Here is a 19,419-nt window from a genome sequence, read left to right as displayed (position 1 = left end):
TCTATTTTTGACTTTGCCTTTTTTCCCTTCTTCATGGAGATGTCAGTCTCTGTCATCTGAGTTCAGACTGAGCTGTGATTATTGCCATTGCTTGTGATTGAAAGGAGCAGGTGAGTTCCACTTTTCTTTAATGATAAGCATTGCAGAGGGATCAAACAAAAAAAGCCATTTCTTAAAAATGAGAGCTACTGAAGAAAGTGTCATGGACTGAGGTTTCAAAAGGAATCACTTTCTAAAGGACGGCTGGCAGAGTGGGATGAGAGCTGCATTCTCAGCTCTGACTCTGCATATTTATGTAGTGCCTTAATGTTGGAAAAGTACCCCGAGGATCTGTTTATACCATTAAGATTTTTTTTTTTGACAAAATTTATACAAAGAGCCAGAGTTTCTTGTTTTTGTGAAACTTGTGTGAATAGCTGAATGTCAGAGGTTCAATACTTCATTGCAAATCAATAAACTTGTCAGTTTCAGAAAGAAATGTTTTGGGTGAACCCCCAGCAGCTGAAAGGATTAGGACTGCAGGCTGCCAGTCGTTGAATACGCCTTCACTTAAAATAACAAACAGGAAACCAGCAAACTAAATGAAACCCAAAATCATAATAAATGAACCGAGCACAGTAGGGAACATGTGAACAAGAATTTACTAGACAACAACCAACCAACTGAAGGAAGGGTTAAAACAAACAGGTGAACTTAGTGAACAATGAGGGGCTTTAAAAAACTGAAAACCTCACGGGAAATGTTCACCACATAACAGCACACTGAAAGGAGAAAAAAGAAAAGGAAAATCAAAAGACTGACAAAGCACATGAAAAGCTGGCAATGCAAGTGACAAGATGTATTTTGTCTATCATCACTTTCAGTTTTTTTCTTTGTCTATATGTACCTTGTTTTAGTTTCTATACTCAATATAGAGACCTGTGTTTAGGTATCATAATCCACAACACACTTTTTACATTACCGGTAATTCTCAACAGGGCTCTAGACTAACTTTTTGACATGGGCGCACCGGTACGCCTAACTTAAAAAATTTAGGCGTACCGGCACAAAAGTTAGGCGTATCGGCACAAAAGTTAGGCGCACTCAAATTTTTCAACCGCTTCGCTTAACACCGCAGTTTTACATGTGCACCTTCTTTGGGGGGAAGTCCATACAGACAATATTCATTTCTAAATTATTAACTAACAATCGTGTGCTTAAAGTGCTTTGTCAATATTGTAGAAAATGTTAAACTTAATCATCATCTCGGCTCCTCTGACGACCTGTTTGCTGCTGCCTGCTGCTGAAAGGCAGTGGGGAGAGGGGACACTTGGGCAGTGCATTTATTGCAGCATAAAGTGTGTTTTCTGGATACACTGCTGCTTTTTCAGCATTCAAAGATTGATGGCACCATGTCAGAGCTGGCTATGAATTTCAGACGGATCAGTCCTTAACACAAAAGTTATCAACAGTTCTTTTCATCTTTTCTTATTACCCACACCTACATCCACTTCTCTCAGGCCTAGGCTGCTCACTAGGGCTGGATATCATCACTGATTTCTATAATCCATTCGATTCCGGTTCTCAAAGTCCTGATTCGATTCAGTTTAGCCTCAGACAGTCAGAAATATTATAATTCTGATCATTTATCAGTACTGACACTTGTGAGACTTCATCAGAATTGTGAACATCACAGCAGATGCCTTTGTGTCATAGTAACTGAGAATAAAACACAGAAAAACATGAAGGAGATTTTCCTGGTCTGGCTTTTTATAGCAGATAACCTTAAAAATATTCTGCAATTTTGCATAATTTTAAGGAGTTTAAATTTCTTCAGTATTAAACAGCAGACATTAGGCTTTCTTGTCGGACGTCATTTACATGAAAAAAGAAAAGACAGCGCTGTAAACAACGGTAGACTGGTGGGTAATAAGCGAATGAATAATCCAGAAAACAGAGATTTGAGACGGGAAACTGTTCTTGAAGTACACACAGGGAGCTGTGTAGGAAGTGTAATTTTTATCGTGGTGGAAGCAAAACAGCAAAAGTCAGAGGGAATTCATGACGACATTGATCAAATGTGAAGCGCAGTTTGCTGCTTCTTTTTGGCTCGGCGAATTTTGGTTGGAGAGACAAAACCTGCAGCTCAGAATCAGCGCAAAAAGACGGAAACACAGCGCGGACCCGACGCATCAGAATCGCTAAGCTCCGACAGCGTGTCCGTCTGCGGGCCGTCCGGTGAGAAAGCCGAGAAAGACAAAGCTGATTCTGATGCGTCGGGTCGCTCTGTGTTTACGTCTTTGTGTGGAATCCGTTAATGAATTGATATCGCCTTATTAAAGCTACTCACCTCCCTCTTCTACCTGCACTTTCCACTGGACCACGGCCAATCAGAGAGGTCCCGCCCCTGACTATCTCTGATTGGTTTAGTCCACGATAGGGGCATAATGTGTGTCTGTTGTTGACCACACGGAGAGTTGCAGAGATTTTTTTGTTTGTTACCCAAACAGGTGCGACCAAATGTTGGTAACAGTTGGTCGCACCGGTGTGACCAAATGTTTTTTTTTAGTCGCACCACGGAAAAATTTGGTCGCATTTGCGACCAAATTGGTCGCACTCTAGAGCCCTGCTCAAAGTGTGGAGCTCTGAAAACTAATTTTCCAAAAGGTATTCCATTATTTGCTGTTCTGGATGCTTTCAAATCTACATAGTTATTCAGTTAGGTTTGAGATTATTCTAATTAGGACCTCATAGATTAAAGGTGACCAGTCAGAGCACTTTGTATTGTACTGTATTGTATTGTATTGTACTTGATGCATGCTCAATCATCCAGGTAAGTTGATCACAAAAGGTTGATTCTGTTCATCTGGACGTAGCGTTTTCAGTGGAAGAAACGTTTCATCACTCATCCAAGTGACTTCTTCAGTCTCAGTTGACTGCAGGTTTCCCCAACCGTATAAACACTACATTTGCACAATAACTGAAACCATCTTTTGCCATCTTACAAAGCTGTGATTGCAGCCATTCCCCAACTCTCTGTTAATGGTACTCATGGCCTTTGATCAATGGGCTTTGATCAGTTGTTGATCAATGGTTATGATAATTTTCATATTAATGATCAAGGAACAGACCTCACCTTATAAAGTTGGGAATGAAAGTATCAACAATTACTTTAACGGGAAAATGACACATGCAGTAAATGTTCGCACACCTACATCACTCATAGAACTGCCAGGTAAAGGGTTTCATTATAGGTAAACAAGTCAGAACTGCTAGTAAAGATTTTCCCATTTACCATTGACAACGAGGTGTTGTTCTTTAAACCTGATATCTGTATGTAATGCTTGAAATATTAGGAGGATTATCCCTTAAGGATAATGGGCCAGTCTACAGTGACCTGATGAGTTTTCATTCTTCTCACAGATGCAAACACTCATGCACACATAACTTACACATAGGGGGACAACACCCAGAGAGAGCAACTTTGTCCCACTGTGGAGATTGTCCTCTACCATACCAGCTCATGTCTATTTTCCATGCAAATAGAATTGAACTATTGGCCTCTTCAGAGTGTACAGTACTGTACTGCATGGCAAATCAATTATAGACAAGATTAATTCTGCACACTATCACGAATAGAAATTCTTTTTCCATTTCAAGTGACAGCACTGTATGTTATCTGGGCAGCAGGAGTTTATCAGTAAAACAGACATAAAGCTGCAGCTTCAGCTGTAAGCGCAAACACAGCTGCAACTGAATAGATACACTGACAGATACAACATATACACAAATGCTGAAAGAGAAATAACTGGGGAGATGCAGGTTTAAAAAAAAACTTGCTCAGTTTTTCCTTACTAGTATTATGTATATATAACTATCTCATAGTATAAGACTTTAACTTTGTTGTTTATTGCTTTTTTATTGTAGACTGTAGTATTTTTATTCTTTTATTCTGCTGATTTAATGCAACAGTTTCTCTTGTGGGATCATTAAAGTATCTCTCTATCTACAGAGTGCTGGAAAGTAAATGCAACAAAAGCCACAGTATAGGTGCCTCTGCCTCGACCCTTTGAGGCTGCCTAGATTTTGGGTCCACTTTAGAGACGTACAGTACAAAGAATGTATCAGTCAGGAGACAAGTTTTGTTTCTGGCAAAAAAAAGAGAAAGAAAATAGAAGTTTTCACTATTTCACTAAGCTCGTGAAAAGATCATAATATCAATCATAATCTTTTCCTGAGACCTATGCATAACCTGAAATCTCCATTTGACTGTCACTATGTGACAACTATAATAATAATCACAACTATGTGATTATAATTCTGATAACACTCTAGCTTAAAATAATGTTTAGGCTTGGCTAAGCTATGCAATTATCAGTATCACATCTTGAACACCCTGTGATAAGAAAAATACTAGCTTGAGAAACATGTATTGTTCATTTTTTAATCCATCTATAAAATTATGGCCTCTACGGTTGACTGACCAAAGGATAATCCTCCTTTTGAAGTTCAGTTACTGTTTTCTAGCTCACCCCTGCATTTCCTGTCTCATGTTTTCCATATCATATAGCTCAGTGGTCAGGTTGCTGTTTGCATGTTCTTCCCATGTCTTTGTGGGTTCTCTCCAGGTACTCTGGCTTCCTTCCACAGTCCAAAGGGTTATTGAGTGATTCTAAATTGCCCATAAGTGTGAATGTGAATCCACATGGTTGTCTGTCTCTCTGTGTTAGCCCTGAAACCTGTTTGCGGTTGCAGGGCTGGAATAGGGTCCAGACTTGCTGGATTGGACAAGCAGAGGAGAACAGATGGACTATATGATCATGCAAATGCATAGGTGTACACATTTCCCCTCCCACAACACAAATAGTATTTATTAAATGTGTACAAAATGCTGTCTACTGTGTGAAAAGCTGAACGAGTTCAAATAGAACAAAGACAAAACAATAACCTGCAACACGAGACATTAAAATAGAATTTGAAACCATCAGAGGAGCAATTCCTGTCTTCTCATTAATGCAGCAGTCAGATGTAATGTTGAGAATATTAGGTGCTGTGGAATCTAACAAATGCATCAGACAAAATGGAGTGGATACGTGACAGGATTTAAAATTTAGTTTGAATAGAATGGCAGTAGTCTGGTATATGAGAGAAGATAAGTGACATTTATATAGCACAGTGTTTCAAAGTGTAAAATAAAAACATTCATGCACATGTATTCCTCTTTTACCTTGACAAATACGTAGTCATCCTGCACCAGCAGCGAGTTGTGATCAATTTTTCCAAGGAACTGTGCCGTCACCATTTTGTCCGAGCAGTTCTGAATGAGGCAGGTGACATACAAGTAGCCTGGAGTGACATGGACAGCAACAGGACAGGAAACAGTGACACAGTCAGGAAACAGGAAGGGATAATTACTGCTGGAAATTTTAAACAAAACACATTGGCATTCTAGAATATCCTGTTATTAATTGCAATGCATCTTTGTAATTTCTCCCCCACACCCTTGAACAGGTCCAGGCAAATCATCGACCCTCTCTGTGCCCTGCTCTGCCTGACGTCTCTTCCTGTTAAAAGTTCTTCCTTCCCACTGTCACCAATGGCTTGCTTACCAGATGGTTGGTTTTCACTTTTGTTGGCCCATAAAGTCCCTCAACTGGACTATTTTGAATACACATTATAAAACTGAATGAAATATAGTGTAAAATATTTTTTTTATTATGAGGTCTCAGCTACTTAATATCTGATGTGTTTAAATGTGTTGTAAAAATAAAGTAACTTAACTTGAGTAGGTTGAATATTCACAGAGTTTTATGATTATTCAAACAGCATTCACAGTAATGGTACTTATACTGTATGTCTTGATGCATTCTCAATCATCCAGGAAAGTAAATCTCCAAAAGTTGAATCTGTTCATCTGGACGTAGCGTTTTGTGGGAGAAACGTTTCGTCACTCATACCACAGGTTGTACCCAGGGGAGTCTACACTAAGTCTGTATGGTTTACCGAAAATACATAAGCAGGGTGCACCTTTAAGACCAATTGTCTGCATGATCAACTCGGTCACCTATAACATCTCCAAGTTTCTGGCTTCGATCCTCAACCCGCTGGTGGGCAGCTCTGAACACCACATCCAGAACACCCTGGATTTTGTTGAGAAGGTGAGAGATGTCATTATGGAAGCAGATGAAACCATGGTCTCGTACGACGTTACATCTCTCTTCACTTGCATCCCAGTCACGGAAGCGTTGGAGGTAGTCCGTAAGAGATTACAGGATGACACCAACCTCAGCAACAGGACCACTCTCAGCATCGACCAAGTGTGTTTGCTTTTGGAACTGTGTCTTCATTCCACCTACTTCACATACAAGGGTCAGTTCTACAGGCAGAAACATGGGTGTGCCATGGGCTCCCCAGTTTCACCCATCGTGGCCAATTTGTACATGGAAGAAGTGGAAAAGAGGGCTTTGCTATCCTACCCTGGAACACCACCAAGCCATTGGTTCAGATATGTGGATGACACCTGGGTGAAAATCAAATCTCAGGACGTACTACATTTCACGGATCACATTAACTTGGTGGACCGACACATCACATTCACCAGGGAGGATATGAAAAGTGGCAGGTTAGCCTTCTTAGACTGTGAGATTTCCATCAGTAATGGGGGACATCTAAAAGCTGACGTGTACCGTAAACCTACACATACGGATCAGTATCTAAGGTCTGACTCTCATCATCCACTGGAGCACAAACTGGGTGTCATCAGGACGCTACAACACAGACACCATCCCCACTGACACAGCGGCCAGGGAGGCAGAAGAACAGCACATCAAGAAGGCCCTGAGTAAATGTGGTTATCCCAGCTGGACTTTTGTCAAAGCTGGAAGGACACCTAAAGAAAGCTCCAGCCGATCCAGGAGAGAAGGACAACCGCTGCCCAAGCGAAAACCTGTAGTGATCCCATATGTGTCAGGAGTATCGGAACAGTTGAGACGCATTTTTTCTAAACACCGGGTCTCTGTGGCTTTTAAACCCCAAAATACGCTGCGCCAAAAACTGGTCCACCCCAAGGATCAGGTCCCCCGACACAAACAGAGTAACATAGTGTACGCTGTTAAGTGCCAGGAGGATTGCCAGGATTTATACATCGGGGAAACCAAACAACCTCTGGCGAAGCGGATGGCACAACACAGAAGAGCTACCTCGTCAGGCCAGGACTCTGCAGTCTATTTACACCTACAGGCCAGTGGACACTCTTTCAATGATGAGGATGTACACATCCTGGACAGGGAAAAACGCTGGTTTGAGCGCGGAGTCAAAGGCCATTTACGTGAAAAGGGAAAGACCATCTCTGAATCGAGGAGGGGGCCTAAGGGTACATCTTTCACCATCTTACGTGATTGCAGCCATTCCCCAACTCTCTGTGAATGGTACTCATGGCCATTGATCAGTGTTCTTTGATCAGTGGGTTTTGGTCAGTGATTGTTGATCAATGGTCATGGGAATTTGCATAATTATGATTAAGGAACTGACCTCACAGCCCATTGTTCCTTCAGTGGGCTGGTTTCAGTCATTATGCAAATGTACTGTTTATAAGGTTTGGGGAAACCTGCAGTCAGCTGAGACTGAAGAAGTCACTTGGATGAGTGACGAAACGTTTCTCCCACAAAATGCTACGTCCAGATGAACAGTGGATACAGTATAAGTATCCAAAAGTTGAATCACTTTTGGATACTTATACTGTACATTGAAGCTAAATACAACTATAGCTTTTCGCTGACACAATAAAAGCTGTGTAATCTATGTTAAGTAGAGAAAGTAAAAGAGAAAAGGCTCAAGAATGGGGAAAAAATAGGATAGAATAGAATAGAAATAAGCATAAGCTGAAGACTAACAGCCAGCCACAGAAAAGCAGAAGCTGCAGAGGGAGTGGAAGAAAATGTATGAGAGGAAAAACTAGGCGAAAAGAAAAATGGAGACATCATTTTCCAGACTCTATAAGATATGACAGCTTCCCCATAGACATACAGTCGTTCTAGGATCCAAATGGCCAGGAGGGATTACCCTCACACAGGCACACAGAGAGGCTAGCGCATGGTGCAAAGCTCAACCACTATTGAATTTCAACCAGCAGCTGCATCAGCAGCATCGACTCCTGAAATTCAGCCGCTATGTTCCCCCCAAAGGTGACAAGCTGGCAATAGAGAAAATACTCACACACACACAGCTTCACACTCTCAAGCCTGCATCCACACATGTGCGAGGTTAGCAGTTCAGATGCACTGGCTAAACCCACATTTATGGTTTGACCTTCAATTGATTACATCAGATACTCGGAAATAAGTTAAAAGTATCAGCTCAGATATAACTTAGAGCTTATCAGCATCTGAAGTGGATTAGACATTCATCAAACTGACCTTGATCTTTCAAAAATACAGGTTCTGCAGTTTAGAACCTGAAAACACCAAATTGGAAAGCCTCTTACAGGACTCACTGAAACTTCAAATCACCAACTGGCAAATAGAATTTATGCTTACTTCTCACACGTTTAACATTAAAAAATAGATGATAGAAAATAGACTCAAAGAATTTCACACATAACTTTGGAAGTACTAACAATTACTACTACCAGATAATGAAGCAAGGGCTTCAAGCTACTTCACGGCAGGCAACTTAAATTGTGTGTCACATATATCAGTGCTGCCCTGCATCATTGCCTTCTGTTTCAATTCATCCACCAACCTCCACCAAAGCTCAAGGAGAATCACTCCCTCGTTTTTGCGAGAGGCCTGGGAGCCTGAAGGTCTTGCACAGTATATTTGCTATTCCCAAGACTGTGCGGTTCTGGACAGATATCTCAGATGTCATTCCTGGAATCTGCTGATCTGCTGGGTCACTGCTCCGAGTGTTCCAGTTACCATGTGGACCACTGTTGCCTAAACTTTCCAAATTATCTCTAGCGCCTCTCTCAGCCCTGGTATTTGCATTTTTTTCATTCTTCTTGTGTTTCCTATTTCTGATGTTGCTATCACTTGGTATTGCTACATCTAACACTACGACTGTCTTCCTCTGCTTGTCCACCACTACTATTTCTGGTTATTTAGCCATCACCAGTTTGTCTGTCTGTATTTCGAAGTTCCACAGAATCTTACCTTGGTCATTCTCAACCTCCTTTGAGGGCATATCTCATTTTGACTTTGGATATATAAAAATTTCCCCACTCGCCCCTGTGGGTGGTTAATCCTTCAAGCTCGGGTCCTCTACCAGAGGCCTGGGAGCTTGAGGGTCCTGCGCAGTATCTTAGTAATATATATATATATATATATATATATATATATATATATATATATATATATATATATATATATATATATATATATATATATTAGGGGTGCAACGATACTCGTATCGATATTGAACCGTTCGATACAGTGCTTTCGGTTCGGTACGCATATGTATCGAACAATACAAAATTTTTTATTTATTTTATCAACTTTTCTTCTGACGATGCTGTCTGTGTTGAGCGCTCAGTGGATCTGCGTTCGACTACTCCGCCTAGGCTGCACTGTCAGGCGCAGATCCACTGAGCGCAGCGCAAGCTAGCAAGACAGAAGCTAAGCTTGCAACATGGCAAATTGAACCTCTCCCACCCTAATTCAGATCTGGCGTTTGGAACTATTTTGGTCTTCATGTGAAGGATGACCCTGATGGTAAGCGCGTCATGGACAAAAGTAAAACAGTATGTCGGATGTGCCACGCAATGCTCAATTACATTGGTGGGAACTAGTGCGTTAGCGCAGTTAGCTTGTTAACGTGTTGACCCCGTCCAGCCCCATGCACGGGGCGATCTGCGGTAGCTCGTTAACGGAGATTTGCCGTGTTGTGGCATTAACGTCATTTTAACGAGATTAACGCTGACAGCACTAGTGGGAACACAACGAATATGACTGCACATTTATGCCGACATCATTCTAGTGCAAAGACAAGTGGAAGCAGACAAAAACAACAAGCACGCATGCTACAAACTTTACCCGAGTCATTTAGATAGCCGTTAGCACATGATTCTCCTTATGGGGACCTGATCTGTTTAATATGCTGCTGAGAGTATACCCCAGAAGAAGCGTATAGTATAGCTTTTATTTTGGAAAGAGCCATTTCTCTGTAATAAACTCTCTTTTAGAAAGATGAGTGATTTCTCGATCAGATAGATTTATTTTTTTATTACTCTGTTGTTTCAGCAGCATTAAATTTAAAAACTGTACTTACTTTTGAGTTAAAATATATATTTATAAGTTTAATAAATGACAAATTAAAAAGGCATTAACATTTTTTTTGTATCGAAAAAATATCGAACCGTGACACCAAAGTATCGAACCGAACCGAACCTTGAATTTTGTGTATCGTTGCACCCCTAATGTGTATATATATATATATATATATATATATATATATACATATATATATTTATTTATATATAATATGACAGAGTGAGGATGACTCTTTCTCCATGCCCTTTGCTAAACAGAATTGACTACACAGAATGGACATTAATCTACCTGGTTTAAAAATTCATAAAAGACAGTTTTACAGATGTCTGTGTTATAATGCACCATATCAAGTCCCCTTAATTCACATGTGGTACATTCTATCTTCTTTATATTGATGTCTTTTACTACTTTTTTTTTCTAAAGTATTATCTTAGTAGAATAAAATCAACATGCAACTACATAAAAGAAAATTCAAATCAGTTCAGCTTCAGGATGACGCAAATTCATATCACATGACTGAGTCAATTCTTTTCATCAGCACTGTACTTTTCCTCCTCCGCTTTGTCTTTGTTCAGGAGGTGTGTGGTCTAATAAATGGAGTGGCTAATTTATTGAAAAGCCCAGACATTTAATCAAAGCAGCATACGGTGGAGAACTCATTAAAAAACTATTAGATTGGACTAAGTGTTCAATTCCAGCTTGTGGCACACTCATTTCCTCATGCTGTCCTCACATACCTGCAACCACACTCACATGCTGAAATTGGGTGGTATGATGAGGAAAACAGCAACAGGGAAACAGGGCATAGCTAAAGGGATTTTATTGAGACTGTGGTGCTTATTTAAAAAATACAGAAATCAATACATGTGACACTTGTAGAGACATGTACACATTTACAGTACTCCTAACATACTACAGCATCAATATGTGCATGAACAAGATACTCTCATGCTTTCTCGCCCATCAATCTCCCTAATGACACATATACAAAGACACACTGCCAGCTAGCATCTCTGCACACATGGCTCATCCATCAATCGACCACCCCATCTCCTAGGAGACTTTCCTCCCACCCCTCTAGCCCTTCTCTAACATCAGACAGCAGTCCTGGGAGCTGAGGGCAGGGCCACAGTTCCTCATCTCTCCTGTGTCCTTTTTGGTAGCATGCCACTGTTTAACCTTGGCCATGCTACGCATGACAGGGTTGGAGCAGAGGATTTGGGGGAACAGGGTGAACAGATTGGTTTAGCATGCCTGATCGCTCCAGCCTTCCTCAACTATCTATCTGGGCACAGAAGCAAGGAGAGGAAGAGGGAGGAGAATGAGAAAGATGAGGCCATGTGCCCCAGGAAGAGTTCCCGTAACTGGGCAGTCAGCCCAGGCAGACAGCCTCTCATCTTCACTATCCACAAACACAGGAAGCTTTGTTCAGCCCGACAGATTTCACAATGCAGGCAGCATCTTTCTGTGTGTGGGTTAAAAGATTGCTCGTCTCCTCCTCAAGAGGTTCAGATTTTAATGGCCATTTATAAAGGGGAGGTTTATTGAGAAAGGAACACCAAATATAATAAACACATCCTTCATTGCACCCTTCAGAGTCTGCCACTCCTATCTGACTTTGCCTGCTCAGTTTTATTTAGAGGTTATAGTTTAGAATTTAGGATTATAGTTTGGGAGACTGAGAGAAGATGAAGTCAGGATGTGGATAAAGAATCTGAACATTTGCCACCTTCATTGACGAATGCACAATCTCAAATACACATTTCTATTACCCTCTTGGCCCTCTGTGTGGAGGTGTTCGCCTGTCACTCAGGAGATATGATAATCCAAATTCACTGGTGTTGCCCTGGGGGATCCTGAGTATTTAGCTTATCCATTAATTCCCCACTGACCCCTCACACATAAGCACTACCAACACTCCCACACCAAGGTCATTCGGTCATCTCTTCTTTTACTTGCTTTTACACTGTAGTGCTAGCACTGCCTGGATAGGTAAAACACATTATCCTCTACCTCAAGAATTCTTAAAGAGAAGTTGATCCTCATGTCAAAGTTGATCTGAATGAGGCATCAGTCATATCTGGCAAGCATATTTCAAGAAACAAAATTTATTACCATCAATCCGGCATAGGGCCATATTGGCCTGTGCAAATCCCAAGCACTCTTTGCATATTTACTAAAAAGGCACAGTGACGGTTTTGCTTTGATTGTCATGTGACCTAAGATTGGTTACGCCTTTGACTTTGAATCCTTAGTTAATATATCTGAGTTTGAGTTTCTGTTTAGGTATTTCTGTACTCTATTGCATGAAGTTTTAATTCTTATTTTTTTAAGTTTAGATTTTTGAGGGTTTTTTTAGGATCTCTGCCTGGGTTTTCAATTTGCAATATTATTTCTAGTGCTGTCAATAGATTAAAAAATTAACTAATTAATCTCACAATTTTCTGTAATTAATCATGATTAATAGCAATTACTTGATCAATAGTTTGGTTTCAATTACTTTTTTTTCAACTTAATATTTAAGCTTGTAACTGACATTTATGCAATATAATGAAGTAAATGCAGAATAAACACAAAGAATGTATGCTTAAATTCAGAGAATTTAAATAGTTTTCTTGCATCTTTTAACACAGGTTATTTTCTGTGAAATACAACTTTTTTAAAAACCTATATACTAATAGGTAAGTATACACTAATATATAATATATATTAGTGCTGTCAAACAATTAAAATGTTTAATCAGATTCATCACAGGGTTACAGTGGATTAATTTTGATTAATCACGATTAAATACCATTCATTTTTATTCTATATTAATTGCATTTCATTTTGCATGAGCAAACAGAAAAAAGGGAGAAAAAAGGGAGAATGTGCGCACTTAATATGTTTATTGAACATCTTGAACATTCATGTTAACAAAAAACTACAAAAATGTAAACATTTATCCTCTCTCTCTCTGTCACTCTTGGGGAGGCACTTCAAATCCTTGAAACGAGAAACCAAAGCTATGTAAAGCGCGTGTTCTCAACGATATTAATAGGTCTGCAGTTTGTTGCAATCCACTTGGCAATTGTGTCAGTCAACATGTCTGAGGTAGACTTACTGAGTCCCTGATTCTCCGTGAATGGTTTGTTGCAAGCTCGGTGACGCATTAGCCAAAATCGTAGCAGCATCCCCGGCTAACGTATGCTTCACGTCAATGTGATATTTTAAGCTGGAAGTACTTCGGTGAAAAGAAAATTCCTTCTTGCACAATGTGCATAATACTTTATGTTGATTGACTGTTCCGTCTTATTTTTTTAATACTCAAATTTCCATTGAGAGGGCTAATGTGCATTTATCATCTTCCATATTGAGTTGATTGGTTCGGCTGCCCATTTGTGCATGTGCGAAGGTAACTCTACTTGGACAAACTACCCGAAATGCATTGACAGAAACATTTCAGGGATTTTGAGCCCTTCTGCACTCCAGATGCGTTAATTGCGTTAAAACATTTTTATCGCGTTGACCGTGATGGCGGATTAATTTGCGTTAACATGTTAATTTTCACAGCACTAATTATTTCCTTTTGGTTTTGCCTTAAGGTTATTATTAATTCTGTCCTTCCCTGAATTCAGAGTGAGTTCTCTTGTGCCTTTAGTTGGGTTCTTTGTTATTTTAACAGTTTAAAATTAATTGTCTCTTGTGTCTTCCTTTAAGCTTTACTTCATCCCCTGTGATTGTCTTGATTACTGTCACCTATGTCTCATTACCGTCCTGTTTCCAGTTAAAGTGTATATATATTCCTGTGCTTCTCCTTAGTCTTGTCTGTAGTCTTAATCTTCCTCTGTGTGCTCTTAGTTTTGCCCGTTTCCCTGCAAAGACCTTAGAGTTCTGCTTGTATTTGGATTTGGCTGTAGGCACTGCATTCAACCTAATAAAGGTTCACCTTTTTGTTTAAAATTTTGGTCCTCTACTCATCAGCTTGTGATAATGCCAGTTAATGTATTTTAATAACGTGCTTTTAAACCCAAGTAAGAATACACCTGGTAGCATTTCAAATTTCAAGTCTCTTGGCTGATTAGCTGTTTGTTATTAGTAGTATAAAATTGGACCAAAGCTAAACGTTGTGCTTTATTTTACCTCTAGATTTATATCAACTTATAGAAATTCTAATAAAGTTTGATCTTCTCTGACCAAGTGCTAACATTATAACAAGATGAGTGGGCTAGTGGAAGATCACTGCACCTCCACTTGTATCTTGCATCTCCATGTGCACCAGATCAGGATCCACATCCACACCAGATACAGACCTGGAACACAGAAGACAATCATGTCAGATGTAGATCAGACTTCGAGCTTAAAACCACATATGACTAGTCCAAGCAACACTGCAGTAAAGCACGGTCAATACAATATGTTTTTTTTAATAATTTGTCACTTTAATGTTTTTAGAATTGTACTTATATATTTCCTTTTTTTATATTTTCTAATTTTAATATTGGAGCAAGACAGAAAATATGGAGAAATAAAACATGGAACAAATAGCATGACCGCACAAATTTGCTGCATTCTGTCAAATGATGTTTTTATTTTTATTCATGACTCAAACCTGTTAGGGTGGTGGATGGACATGGATGTAAATGTAGAAACATTTAGGTGTGAGTGTATCATTTTAATCTTTTAAAATCAAAAAAAAAAATCAAAGGTTAAGAAATGCTTTCCACTGTTTTTATGGAATTACCAATGTTATATGTCTAAGTTTGCAGAGGAAGACCATCTAGAACTAAACCATTCAATCATAATTTTAGACAACATGTACACATTGATTTCTACCCTAATTTTATTTTAGCCAATCCAGACAAAGCCCCTCCCACTACCCTGAATTGGATGAGCAGAAAATGTATGGCTGGATGGATAATATGTTATAATGTACAGTCACTGTCCACAACCCCTTTTTTCACTGGTCAGCACTTCCTGGAAAATGCACTTACCCTAACTCATGTTAACGTAGTATACTTTAAAACCATCAAAATGTTCATATGCTCCTTTTTAAAAGCACATGGATGTATACAAAAGTGCATTTGCTCTGTCTGCCCTTCAGTGAGTGGTAAACTAAACAGTTCATCTGATTAGAACTGCATAATGTAGTCTGTAAAATATCCCCCTGGCCAGTAAAGACACAGTGGAGATTTAAAACCTTGTTACTTTTCCTATAAAGAGACTTTACAAGCAATTAGCAGACTGTGAGGGGGAGGGGTAGGAAAAGAGTTATGAGGGGTAAGGAGATCAGTCATATTGTAGGTAAAGACAGAGCTCATAGAGGACGCTTCAGAAAAAACACTACCCATGTGAAACAATTTACCTAAAAAATCTTATGTATTACTTTAAATAAGTTACACATTAATAAGTAATAAATAAGTCACATTTCTTTCAGCATTAGAATAATTATCACTCACTGCTTGATTAGATTTAGTCATACAAATGATTTGGTACAATTATGAAAACAAACCTACTCAGGGGTTGCAAAAAGACTGTAGCGTACCCCTTTTTTACAAAGCTCTTTGTTTTTCGTTGCTGGGATGATGCACATACGTCTCATACTCTATACATGCTGCAGGTAAAATATATATTTCTTGTTTAAAAAATTATTAAAAGTATTCTAAAAAATATTTGGTTGTACTAAATGGAAATGACATTTCAAAGTTTTACCAATGGTACGTTATTGTTTGTGCAATACATAAAACTTAACTTGATTGAATGGAATAAAGTGGTCATTAATATTGTCCAGAAAGTCTAGTCTGGTATGATATTTTTCTGTTTTACAAAAACAGCTGCCAACAAATGTGGTTCATCTACAAAAACAAGTTTGCTTCTGGGCTCAGTCCAGTTACTGCTAGTCAGATGTCTATGGAATGGGTTATACACCCATCGTACAAATATAAGAGGTCACCACAATTTAAACAGTGGATGATGAAAAGCGACTGCAGACAAGAAGAAGAGAACTCATTATCCATCTGTTAGCCTGATATCAGAAAGAATGTTCAGCTTGTTAAGGGGCATATGAAGGAGTGACTGGCAGCAGAGACTATGATGAAATGTCAGTGATATATAGTGATTTATACCAATGACAGTTAAACTTTTCTAATAGAGTGACTGAAGTGACCACAGCTTAGAGTAGGGGGTCCATTTCAGCTTATCAGAGCGGTAAAGAGAATATAGGAGAACTACTTATGCAAGCCTTAGAATGGGACTAGGGACCAACTATCAGCTACAAAACAGCACGTCCATATTCACCTTCAGTATGGTATTGTGTCCACTTTAACAGATTTCTTTTTAAAGACTGACTTTTACCCTGGACAGCAGAGTGTCCAAGAAGGGAGGGACAGAGAGCAATAACATGGAATAACATGTCCAGAAGCAGAATCAAACCTGGATCCCTGGACTAGCCTTTCAGCATATAGTTCACCTGTTTAATCCACTCTAATAGATTTCTATTGCCATGTACCTCAATGTAATTTATTTTGAGTTGACACCAATGCACAGCAATGCCGAAATACTCCTTTTTCCAGGTTTTAGGATGTTCCTCCTCTTGTTAGTCTCCAACCAGGCTTTAAGCAAACAGTGGGCATTTGAAATGTCCTTATCAATAGCTAATTCTTTGTCTACCTGACATTTACAGTTTTGGTTGTTTTGTTTTTTTTGGGTTTTTTTTTTTTAACTTTCTGTATTTATTTTTACTATATATACTTTAAGGTTCTGGACCTGATCAAGAGTCTTGCTGCTTGTTCCCATCTATTAGAAAACTCATGAGCAAACGTCCCATGTCCTCCTTGACCTATCTTGGAAACTCCATCATTTCACTTCCTGCATGTTTCTTTGGATAGAAGTGTCAGCTCCGAGCATGCAATGTGAATTCAGACTGAAGGTGAATTTGCACTTTGAGAAATGTTACCCCTCGGCCATCTAGTGAATGATTTCAATGGATTGAATGGCTTTAATGGAATCTTCTACCACTGTCGTGCAGATGACACCCAGTGATACTTTTCTGTCAAGCCCAAAACCTTGACAGCCTCTCTTGCCTCAATAAATGCTTCTCTGCCATTTCTTTGCCACCAGGAGGAGGCCCTGGGACAGACCCAGTATATACTGGAGAGATTATATCTCTTGGCTAGCCTGGGAATGCCTTGGTGTTCCCCCGGACAAGCTGGAGGAGGTGGCCAGGGAGAGAGAGCTTCTCTGCTTAGGCTGCTGCCCCTGGGACCCAGCCCCGGATAAACGGAAGAAGATGATGGATGGATGGATGGCATTCATATTTCTTTTATCTCAATTCCAGTTAAACTGAGGTTCCAGTACTCAGGCCAGACAGTTTCCCTAAGGAGGTTAGTTAGTCCATCTCCCCTGTCACCAGTAAATCAAATCAAATCATCTGCTAAAAACCTCGGCATCATTTTTTTTTTACCAACTCCTGAATTTTGAAAGTCACATCTCAAAGCTCCTCTATTCTTGTATCCTTCAACTCAAAAATATTGTGAAAATCAAATCTTTACTATCATTCAATCATCTTGAACTTTCAGAACGCATTTTAATCTTGCTCCTGCCTTAATCATTGCAATTTACTATCACCAACTGGTGCAGAACATAGCACCAAGGCTACAAACAAAAACTAGCCGGGGGCCACATATTACAGCTACCCTTGGATCCCTTCAGTGGCTTCCAGTGAAACTAAGAATCCACTTTAAAATTCTATTATTAACACATAAGGCTCTACACCCCTGCTTATGTAGCAGAGCTTGTAAGACTTTATCAATGCAGCCAGCCTCTCTGATCATCTAACCAGGGTCTCCTAACTGTCCCTCGCTCTGATTGAGCCTTTGACATTGTTGTACCCAAACTGTGGAACAGCCTTCCTCAGACTATTAGAACAGCTGATTCTGTTATTTGTTTTAAAACAACTGCTGAAAACTCATTTCTATAGGTTAGTGTTTCCTTAATCTTTTCTCCTTCATTTTTTGGCCATAGTTTGCAACCATGCATGCATGTATGTGTGTATGATGGAACAAAAGTGTGTCTGTTTTTGTGTCTGTATGTTCGAACATGTACACTTATCTTCTGTACACATATATCTCTGTTTTGAAAAGTGCTATACAAATAAATTCTTCTTGTTATTATTGTTATTATTATTATTATTATTATTATTATTACTTTTACTTTTATTTTACTTTTGTTTTCAGTTGTCAGCCTTGCAATGTCAGTTCAATTTCAATAAACGGCTTTTTCATTTTATTGAGAATGACAAACACAAAGTTTACAGCCTAGCGTCACAAAAACAAGGTCCACTGGAACACATTTAGCCAGACCAGCCTAAAGGCAGATTGATTTTAATGTGATGTTTTTTGTGTGATTTATGTGCACTGGCTGGAAGACTTCTGGTCTCTGCTGTTCCTTTTATGGCTGATATGACTGGCTAAATTCAGATCCCAAAACTCTAACAACATACATTTACAGTGTGTATGTATGTAAAACCTTAGCCACATATATGAACTTTTGAATGGAGGACCATCATCTTTATGATCAGAATCAGAATCAGAATACTTTATTGATCCCTAGGGGAAATTATTTTTTTGTTACAGTGCTCCATTACAAACAAACATTAACAAAGACAGACAGTAAACTAACTAAGAATAGCACAATATATACAGGCATATATATATATATACATAAAGTCACTTATTAATAAATAGCTAAAAAAGAAACATGTGTAGCTGTTGCAGTAAACAGTGTGTTAAGTGGATGAGTTGTACAGGGAGATGGCCACAGGCAGGAATGATTTCCTGTGTCGTTCAGTGGTGCTTTTCGGTACTCTCAGTCTCTCACTGAACGTGCTCCTGTGACTGACCAGCATGTCATGAAGTGGGTGGGAGGTGTTATCCAACATTGTCTTTATCTTGGACAACATCGGCCTCGCCGACACCACCTTGAGGGAGTCCAGCTCCATCCCCACAACATTACTGGCCTTACGGATCAGTTTATCGAGTCTGTTGGCATCTGCAACCCTCAGCCTGCTCCCCCAGCATGCAACAGCATAGAGGATTGCACTGGCCACAACAGACTCGTAGAAAATCCTGAGCATTTTCTGGCAGATGTTGAAGGACCTCAGTCGCCTCAAAAAATAGAGACGACTCTGTAAAGTGCT

General features: G+C 39.4%; 1 protein-coding gene across 3 annotated transcripts in view; it reads right to left on the bottom strand.

Moving 5' to 3' along the window:
• Positions 1 to 19,419, bottom strand: part of sorcs2 (sortilin-related VPS10 domain containing receptor 2) — a 353,182-nt gene that overhangs the window by 56,220 nt on the left and 277,543 nt on the right. For all 3 annotated transcript variants that reach the window (XM_063470278.1, XM_063470277.1, XM_063470279.1), the window contains exons 6-7: positions 14,472 to 14,536; positions 5,207 to 5,325 (exon numbers count right to left, since the gene is read on the bottom strand). In XM_063470278.1, coding sequence (XP_063326348.1) covers positions 5,207 to 5,325; positions 14,472 to 14,536 — 184 coding nt within the window. The remainder of the gene's footprint in view (positions 1 to 5,206; positions 5,326 to 14,471; positions 14,537 to 19,419) is intronic.

The sequence above is a fragment of the Pelmatolapia mariae genome, linkage group LG3_W (genome assembly GCF_036321145.2).
Source record: "Pelmatolapia mariae isolate MD_Pm_ZW linkage group LG3_W, Pm_UMD_F_2, whole genome shotgun sequence".
NCBI classification, from domain to species: Eukaryota; Metazoa; Chordata; class Actinopteri; order Cichliformes; family Cichlidae; genus Pelmatolapia; species Pelmatolapia mariae.
Note: the sequence above shows the minus strand (reverse complement) of the source record. Positions and strands in the feature narration are given on the sequence as shown.